General features: G+C 43.5%; 1 protein-coding gene across 1 annotated transcript in view; it reads right to left on the minus strand.

The window, feature by feature from the left end:
* Positions 1–9,982, minus strand: part of LOC140256055 (vesicle-associated membrane protein 2-like) — a 42,526-nt gene extending 32,544 nt beyond the window's left edge. The window contains exon 1 of the mRNA XM_072344271.1: positions 9,631–9,982. Coding sequence (XP_072200372.1) covers positions 9,631–9,632 — 2 coding nt within the window. The 5' untranslated portion in view covers positions 9,633–9,982. The remainder of the gene's footprint in view (positions 1–9,630) is intronic.
* Between the last annotated feature and the right edge of the window lie 346 nt (positions 9,983–10,328).

Raw genomic sequence — 10,328 nt, forward strand, 5'->3', positions numbered from 1 at the left:
CTCCTTTTTCCTCTTCTGGCTAGCACTTCATCTTCTAAAGAGCTTTAGTACTAGCAACCATTCAGTGCCATCAAGCTTATAGTTTCTGGAGTTCTTGTTACAAGAACTACTGATTTCTCCAAGACTACTGCAAGTCACTCCAAAATCTTGATGCCTCTTCTACTCACACAGTATTTGTAGGTGCAAAGCTCTGCTCTTCTCCCTGAGAACAGTATTTCCTTTCCCAAGGTGCAGACCACCTCTTGATTCATCTGTGCTCCTTATCTGACACATTAATACATTTCCTTCCCTTAATGTCTGATTCTGAAATTGTTGTTTTATTCTAAGTCAAAGTCCCTTTGTTCTTCATGACATATGTCACTACCCAGACTCCTCATGAGATAAGAACAGTGGGGAGAATGGGCTCAGGATTAAGAGGAGGCTTTACTTCTAAAACTATGTCAAAGATCCTCAGCAACCAGCTTTCTGGTAGTCAGCAGTGAAAACAGTACCAGCTTGCGTAGTTCATAACTGGCTTTGCCAGGTGGGAGTTGAACAAGAAAGCACCTGTCAGTTATGGTTACAGTTAGGAGTTCATTCTACTGCTAAAACATTTCAGTCTCTGCACAGAACTTAGAATCAAAACCACTCCACTCTCCTTAGAGTTAACTAGATAAAACTGATTGTCAGAACAAGGTCAGAACAAGGGCAACAAATCAGCTTCTGCAGGGGTCTCAGCTTTAGCTTTGCTGCTCTAGGCACATACACGTTATTTAAAGATGAAATAAAATAGATCATATTGCTTAATGTACACAATGCAATTGGGAAATGACATGCAAAATGTGTGGTGTAGTGTCAAGATGCCGTGACACGTGATACATTCTGCCTTTTCCTTCCCTTCTCCTAGTCTTCCTAGGAGAATTTGTTCAGTGCAAAGAAAATATTAAGTGACTTGAAATATTTATGCATGTATATCATCTAGTAAACAAAGTTGCTGATAAAACATCACTTTGTGATCTTCATGGATGTGTGGGAGAAGGTATCGCAGCTGTCAGGGAATGACTGTACCACTCCTTGCTGGAAAGAAGTCAAACGTTTCAGAAGCAGACATTTATAGCCTGGTGGGATTTCTGCTAAACACACGGGATGTACAGACTGTCAGTAACTTCCAGGAAGATAACTGCTGATTCATTCTGGCAGTACCCACTCTCAGGCTGAGCTCTCCCCAGATCCCAATCAGCAGAAAGGCTCCCAACTACAACACTGACACCAGCTCAGAGAATTCTGCCTTAAAATTCTCACATAAGCTGATGGTCTACAAGCAATCGCTGAATCTCAGGCTGCTTTAGAAGTGTGGAAAACAACTAGAAACTCAAAGCCTTCCAGAAGGATTATTCTGCCATTTGGCGCATCTGCGATGGAAAACAAAAACAGCCATATTTATACACAATTCTGTTGTCTGCAAATATCAGTACTTGGCCAAAAACAATCCTAGGAAATCAAGCCTGCAGTATCCACCACTCCCACCGTTTATAAGGGATGCAGAGTCATCTTGCCAGAGTTTTGCATATTGATGCTCAATTCAAAGCCTATTTAGGAACCTTTGCATTTTTACAAATAGACAAGTCTAAATATCTTGTGTCAACAGTTTTGAAAAACTTGATCCCACTGAGGATGTTCCAGGTACACAAAGTGCCAAACATTTTAGCTGTTCAGTGATAGCACAAAGCACTCTACACTTTTCCAGGATTGGGTCACAACCTTCCTTTAGCTGTTATTGATTAAAGCTCTTTGTTTCTTTGCTTCCCTCCCCCTTTCCCTTTCCAAGTTCTCACCATGGGTGACAGCTGTCAGGTGCAGCTATCCCCTGTGCACACACTGGAAATGGATGCTATTGGAGACACATGAAGAAAATAGAAAGGGGAACATTCAGCAGCTATCAGCAAATCTAACTGGAATTCAAAAAGCTTTTCTACCTAAATGAGAAGTTGTTTTTTTTTGTTTTTTTGTTTTTTTCTTTATAAGTATTGTTGAAGATCAGAGCAGTAAGAAAAATCTAGTACTAGAACTCCTTTCTAAACTCCAAAAATTATGCACAAAACACCCTTACATGTTATAGGAACCTTTCCATGCAATACTCTGCGCCAACAGCTGAAGGATGACAGCAGATAAGTTTGTGTTTTCAAGCAGCAGTGCCCTTTGCCTTACTGCAGCTCACCATAATTAAGGCCCTGAGTAGGGCCAGATTCACCAGCATGCTAAAGAGGAGCTATTTTTATACGCGAATTCAAATGAACAAATGTAATTTCTAACCATTAACCTCACAAAGAAGACAGCAAGTGAGCTCAAGGATGATTAATGACTTTCACAGTTTCTAGGAAAACTTAACCAGGACTTAATGTATATAGAAAGTTGGCACATTGCCTGACTCAGGTCCAAAACGGCAACTAGCCCATTACAGAAATTCTGCCTCCTCAAAGCTGGTATCCTGAGTGTGGAGGAGATGCTGAGAAGCTCATGGAGCCAATTCCTAAGTCTTTTCCTTCTCAGATTCCCACTTAGACAGCAGAGCTCTCTACTTTGGGCATACTGCTCTCCGATGGTTCAGAGATGAATTCCAGCAAGAACTTCAGTACACAAGGCTCACTGGGAAGACCCACTCCTTATCTCTTCTTCAGAAATACGTGAATTCTAGACTGAAGGAGGAGGTTTGAGGAGACAGGAAAGACAATAGGCTAAAGATCTGTCCTGTTTCTGACAGTCCAAAAAGAATTACCAGCATGGATGTAAGGAGTGCTATCTGCTGAGCATGCCCGTGAAGCTCCTGTGTGGCTTTCCAGTAGACATTTGGGTTGGTGTTAGGAAGAGGTTCTTTGCTGATAGGACTGTTGGGCACAGCACAGGCTCCCCAGGCAGTGGTCATGGCCCTGAGCTGCTGGAGGTCAAGGAGCATTTGGCCACTACTCTCAGACATAGGGTTTGGATTTTGAGTGGTCCTGAGTGGAGCCAGGGACTGGCCTTGATGATCCTTGTGGGTCCCTTCCGACTGGGGATTCTGTGATTCTATGATAGGCAAAGTATCCATCTCCACAGCCATTCCCTGAAGTAAGACTACCAGCACACAGAGTGTTTGTACTAGCTTAACAGCAAACATGGTGCTAAATAAACCAGCGAGTAAAAAAGTAAAGGATGGGATTGTTATAATCTGAACTACAAAAGCAGTACCTTGTGGGTCATAACTCCTGTCTTGGTAACCTTACCTAATACCAGCCTGCTGCATGTGACAGTGAGTTTTGCTTTTCCTCTGTTATGGATTTAGATGCCCTACCTGGATATGAGCACACGCAGTTTACTGAGACAGTACTTAGAAAGGAACAGAATGAGAAGATTTCCACATCTACCAAATTCTACCAAGCTTTTGCAAGAGGTGGTTTAGAGAGATAGAGGCAGACATCAAGTTAGAGAAGACTGGATTGAATATGAAGAATGAGGAAGCTTGCTTGCAGGAAATCTGGATTTCTTACTCTGTGGGAGGAATATGAGCACTTGCATTTGAGCCAAATTTAATAATGCATTCCAGTGATCTGCTTTCTTTTATTTATTATTTATTAAAAAAAAAATCTCCATCACTTCCTCTCTTCCTGAACATCATACGTAAGGGTAACAGTAAAAAAGATGAAAGACCTACTGAGTTGTAATGAGTAACCTTTGGTCAGATTCCTTTGTACTTGACTGTGCTGTCCCATTTAGGTACAGTCTTGTTTCTGTATTACTGCTGGGACAACTTATCCGTTCTACAGAAATTTAAAACTGTGAAACACAACAAAATCCATCTTCTAAACCTCAAACTGAAATTGGATGAAAATGTTGAAAACCTGAATACTCGGGCAACAGTCAAATGTCATTTTAATTACCTTCACCACATTCATTTGTGAGCGATCTTTTCAAACAGAATCACAGAAGGGCTGAGGTTGGAAGGGGAGGTCATCCTGTCCAACCTCCTGCTAAAAAAAACAGGGCCCACAAGACTGGGTTGCTCAGGACATCTGCTGGCCAGACTTTTTTAGTATCTCCAAAAACAGTTCTCCTGACAACACTCCCAGACATACACGTAGCAGTGCTTTAAAAGGTTATTTAAAAAACAAAATTTGCAACTTCATTTCAAAGAATGCAAAGAAGTCCTTCATAATTTTGTAAAATATTTCCCCACGTGCAGAAATGTGAAATAAGAAAAAGCTTTTCCCTGCAGTGACTGTATTTTTAATGCTGTTCAAATTTTCAATTTCATTCTCCAATTAAAATTTTAAAGTTTAATCATATAAATCCCCACCTTGATTGGACAGGAACATCTTACAAGAATATCAGCATATCCGGTGCTAGGCATTTACAGTTCAGTACAACACTCATCACTGTGTACTGCCAGGAAATACTCTCTTCAATTCTTTCACTGATCACATAAGGAGCTTTGTAAACTGTGCATACTTCCTCTCCTTCTTAGCTCCAGAATAAGGACACATCACAGACTCTGGTGTATTCCCACTGCCCATCAATTCTGTTCCTCCGACTCCTTGCAAAGGAGTCAATTCCACACGCTGTTTGCCATATTTCATAATAATAGAAACTAGAGAAGTTCACAGCACTGAATCCTCACAAATACAAATGGACAGCTACTTGGTGCTTCCGAAACACAAGCAAACTCCAGCTCCAATGTATACGATAAATACGTGGTGACAACGCTTGATTTCAACACCATTACTGATTTACATTTAGATACCACTGAAAAGCAAACCAACAGAAAGTACTGAAATCGATATAATTTAGCTTTGATTTTTTGAAAAGCCATCCTTTCAGGTGAGCTTGCGATACTGACTCCAGCAGATGTGAGTTGCCACTACAGAAATTTCTTTCTCATTTACTCTGAAATAGAAGACTTTTTTTTTCCTTTCCTGTATACTTCTCATCAAATTTTGTATCTGAAGAGATGAAGGACCCTGATTAGGTATTTTAGATCATTTGGTCAGGAACTTCCATTCTAATTATTTCACCTGCAGTGTAACTCAAACTGACAAAACACTTGCAGAAGTATAGACAGATCTATTTCAATGAGTTACTACTTTTCAAGAAAACATAAGGTTTTCCATAACTGAACAATAAAAAACCCTCCTTGCAATCATTTGATGATTGCTCAGTGGATAAAAGAAATGAGTGTAGAGGGGTCAAGTCCAGACAGAGAAAAAGCAATTGCATCTTTAAAAAACGCCATCATAGTTAATTCCTGGTAATGGCTATGTGTAATGACGGTAGACAGCACTGAATGACGCAGGTGAGAGGATATTCTCTCTGTAAGTCGTAATTGCCTAAGATGAGCTGTTCAGCCATTTGTACTTTTTTGGGACAGACTGTACTGCCCCTTCCAGGGCACCATAAACATTTTGCTAAAGCTGTCAGTGAGAATCTACCGTGCATCCTGCATCCTGGCTGAAGGGCAGTGAAAGGAAGAGGAAAAAGACACTTAATACTCAGCTCTTTTCTTGAACTATGCCAGATCCCCCTGGGAGCAGTACATACCTGTGTACACAAACATGGATTTGCCTGGTGCTCTGCAGCCTAAATATACATTTTTCAGCAAGATCTTAATTGAGTAAATAGCATTTAAAAAGGAGAAATGCTCCTTTGGCAGACTAGTTCAAATTTTAAGTATTCTATAAATTATTCTGCTGCTGGAACTATCAATACAAACCACCTACAGGTCAACTCAAACACGTTCCAAGGAACTGAATCACTGAATTAAATATATTTGAGTTTTACCTACCTCATATTAGCCTATTTTCAAGAATTTTTGTTGTGAAACATATTCACTTTGCCTGTACTTGCCACAGATAATTTTCAGTTGTCTCCATTCTGGTATTTATTTCTTCATAGAGGCCCATTCAATTTGATTTCCACACTTTAAACCACCCATCATCCAAATATCCTAAAGATTTGTGACCTGTTTGGGACACCCTTATTGTGCAAGGAACAATGTCTAACACGAGTTGGAAGCATTTACTTATACTGCTACACATGAAGAACCCTGCATGAATCAGTACTACAGGACCCTCAAGCCATTAGTCCCTTTGACTAACTGTACCAATGTACAACGTGAAAATACCAAAACAATCTAGCTTCTGTGATCCTGAGGCACCTGACCATAAGATGCAAAAGCCCAAGACTACCAGGGGAGCAAAGTCTTCCTGCCACCATGAATTTCCACAGCTCTTTTGGAAAGTATTTCTAGGGGAACACAGACACTTACCAGCACAGAAGAGCTTACAAAATTCATCCTGTCTATAATTTCCCAGGGCAAACACTGGGCACACTCACCCACTGAACTCCCCTGCAGTAGAATGGGATCGCAAAGAGAGCGGTACTAAATTGGTTTTGTTCTGCTGCTCAGTACGAAGGAATGGCATGGTAGAGAGATTTTGCTGAGTTCCATAAAATTATGTCCACAGGAGGAGGGCTAAGTACAACTCTCCTAACAGCAGGAGATAAGTCATGCCACTCCTTTCACAAAAACTAAACAGAAATTCTACCTGAACATATTCATTACAATTGGTAGAAGCATTTTAATCCCAGCTGCCTCCTCTAGGACCTTCTCCTTGCTGCTTCCAAGCAGGCGTAACTTTATTCATTTATTTATTTTAGAAAGCCCTAACTGCTGCCCTAGGAATGAAATCTAGTGATGCAATTCTGCCCTGGGGAGAGACAGGTGCTTTGTTTGCTGCTTGTCTCACAAAAGTAGTACCCTGAAATAGAGCACATTTATGTTGGATTAATGCAATCAAAGGCACCCTGCTGTCTGGTCACTGACCTATCTGTAAACAGCAGATGACATGATGCCATAAGCTTCTATTAGATATAATTACCTATTGAGATGTGACCACTGTAAAAGAAACAAAACCACGCACCTCACCTGCTGCTGTTAGTTTATTTTTCAGAGCTAAACAATGCCTGTAAGCACCTCAGGTCTGCACACCATTTGTGTCTACTCAACTCCCTTCACTGCTCCTCATATCTCTTCCAAGCAGATTTTTGTCTTCTCCCTTACATCTGGAACAACCCCCCCAGCTTTACTGGGCAAGGTCAAATTTCTTCTTTCTTTTCACAATAGATCCCTTTTATATCCCTCCTCTTTCATTCAACCTTTCCATGCCACAAGTTCCTCTCTGTCTTCACCAAAGAGAAAGATGCCTGTTAGCTCAATATATATCACCTGCCCTGGATTCTGCTCACTGCTACAAAGACCACAGGGACAGATTCTCACCTGATGTAAAGCACTGCAGGTCTGCTGGAGTGCACAATCAATCATGAGCCACAGAGAAAGTGGTGAACGCTGTTCACTGCTTTCCAATGTCAGAGCAGGAGAGCAGAGCGAAACTCATACCTGCTAGCTCAAAACCAACAGGAAGCAGTTTTCAAGCCTGCACAACTCAGCTGTGGAGCTCCTTCCTACTGGACACCTTCATGAAAGAATAACAGCAAAATCCACTGAGAATCATGAAATACCGAGAAGCTCCTTCTGGTTCAGAAACTCACTGAGCTTCAAGTCCCTGAAAACTGGGAAAGTATTCTGGGAGTACAGTTGTATACCTGCAACCCAGTGAAAGAGTTCTGTATTGAATCATAGAATCGTTTGAGTTAGAAGGGACCCTAAAGGCCATCTAGTCCAAATCGCCTGCAATGAGCAGCGATACCTACAGCTAGATCAGAATGCCCAGAGCTTGGTCCAGCCTGACTTTGAAAGTCTCCAGGAACAGAGCACCCACCTCCCAGGCAACCTGCACCAGTGCCCTCACTGTGAAAGATCACAATGCTACTTCACACCTGCTGAAGACACAGCATCCTATCTCAAGTGCATGTCCATATACTCATGCAGGAAACGTGTCCATGTTTGCAACATTCTGAAGGAGCAACAGCAGAGATAACCTCTGCTAATTGCCACTAGCAGTTAGCTTTTGCAGTGCTGTGAACTACAACAGCAGGTGCTGCTATAAGTCTGGAGCTAAACAGACATTTATCTCTCTTGTTCATCACTAACTCAAAAGCTACTGGGACGTGATATTCATGCAGATGTTAAAAAAAAAAGAGGCTTCATTACAACACCTGGCAATGAAACAGAAGCAACTTCTTTGTTCTGGATTTGATTCAGTTATCAAATTGAAAGGCTATACTGTCAAAACAGACAAAAAATGCTTTATCTTTTCCATCTAATTCCTGTCATTAGTCTGATGCAAGTCCCCTACAGAAGGACAACCAGGTTCTACTAGCATCACCTCACTTTTTCTGCTTTTATTTGCACATACTAATGAGAATCATAGAATCATAGAATCATGAGCATCACACTAAAGACCCCAAGACTGAACTATACATAGGTTAAGACAAACGTTATCCAAGTTATTGCTTCATGTTGGAACAGTTTCAGTTGTGTAACACCACAACAGCAAGCACTTGTATTAATCATTGAAGAACAGCTCACATACAAACAAAAGTATTTGACGTCATCATCTGCCTCTCGATATAAACACAACTAGGCAACAGAAGGTTACAATGAACCAGCTTTTTGCCAGATCAAGTTCAATGTTTACATAAAGGATTTTCTTTAGATAGCTGTTTTCCGTCTTCCAAACAGCACCCTGCCTTGAAAACATTTTAGGCAACATGGATACAAGCTTATTGTCTAAGACAATGTTAAGAAAAACACCAACATTCCAAAATGCGTACTTGCAGACTCAAGGCTGCTTCCACTTCTGCCTTCTATGAATCAGCTGAGCCCAAGTTCTCCCACCACCACCCAAGTCCACAGCTTCCTGGCTCCCATACACACTCTCCTTCCTGCTGTGCAGCACTCCCTGATACTGCTTCAGACATCTTCTCCAGGTGTCCCTTAGGAGTGGCTGCGAACGAGCAATGAATTGAGATGATAGTAAAATCGTGCATTTAGGCACCAGACTTTTTTTGTGAATGAACGCAGTTCAGATCAATTTCCACTTAACTAAGCACGCTTCTGATTTAAGAATTGACTTTGGAGGTTTCATCACTGTTTAGCAGAGAGCAATGCTTTTGTTAATGCTGAACTGAAAGATATGGAAGAGATTTAAAGGGATACCAACAAGAAGCAACAGATTATCACCAAGCTTTGCTGACAGGGGCCCCAGATCGTGGGTGCGGCGCAGCTGAGCGGCTCAGCCAGCGACTACTCGGTAGAGCGTTTCGTCAAACAGCGAAAATAAACAGGACTAGGCAGCCGCGGCTCAGCGCCGCTGAGTGACTCAGACTGTTCAACAACCCCACACCTGTTGAGGATCCTGGCCCAGCATTTCGACTATCTATCCCAGCTAGCTCCCCGCTGCCGACCGGCTGCACGTACAGCGCTGACAGCCGCAGCCGGCGCCGCGAATCGCGCTCGGTACCCGCCGGGGCTCCGCCGCCCGGCTCGCGTCCGCCCAGCCCCGCGCTCCAGAGCCGGCAGCCGTGCGGGTACCACCCACAAGGGCTGCAGCGGCTCCAGACACCGTCTCGCTCCGGCCCCGGCCGCCGCCCGCCCCGCAGGCACCGAGCCCACCGGGAACGCCCCGGCTGTGCTCGCTGCGAGCGGCCGTGGGCACTCACATGGCTCCCGACCGCCGCTGCCTCCGCTCCCACAAAGATGGCTTTCCGGCCCCGCTCCGGCTGCCAGCGGTCTCTCAGTGTTGTAGGCACTGTTGCCGAGAGAGGAGGGGTAGGCACCAGCTACTGAGCATGCCTGTGCCTCACATCACGGAGTAGGACGTCGGCACGGAGATACCCCCTCCCCACCTCACAGCAGGCAGCAGAAAGTCCTGGAGTGACTCATGGAAACGCAGCCGCCGCTCCGCCCGCACCGCCTCCCCGCGGAGAGCAGCAGGAGCCTGGGGTGCGGCTCCAGGGCTGGGCTCGCTCCGATGGCAGGTGTGGGGAGATTGCCTTTGTCTGTGCCACCTTCTTCCTTCCTTCCCTTTCTAGAAACAAAACAAAGCAAAGCAGCAGAGAGGAATTGCAGTTCGGTCTGTGCTGTCATGAGCGGGTACTTGTGAACAAAAAGCAGCTGTCAGGGTTGTAATTGCTACCCATAGCATACAGCAAAACCAGAATCAGTCGAGCTACTGGATGGACCATTATTTTCTAACTGCTTTCTCTGAAATGAAATCAGCAGCCAAGCCCATGTGCTTCTGGCTTGGAATTCTTGCTGCCTTTGCCTCCCACTCAGCCTAGATTGGGGCAGCCACTCTCCACTTCAAATCTCCTTCACTGAAATCAGCAGTTCTTTAACTCCCTTGCACAACCAAACT

Source organism: Excalfactoria chinensis, chromosome 9, assembly GCF_039878825.1.
Source record: "Excalfactoria chinensis isolate bCotChi1 chromosome 9, bCotChi1.hap2, whole genome shotgun sequence".
In the NCBI taxonomy this organism is placed as follows: domain Eukaryota; kingdom Metazoa; phylum Chordata; class Aves; order Galliformes; family Phasianidae; genus Excalfactoria; species Excalfactoria chinensis.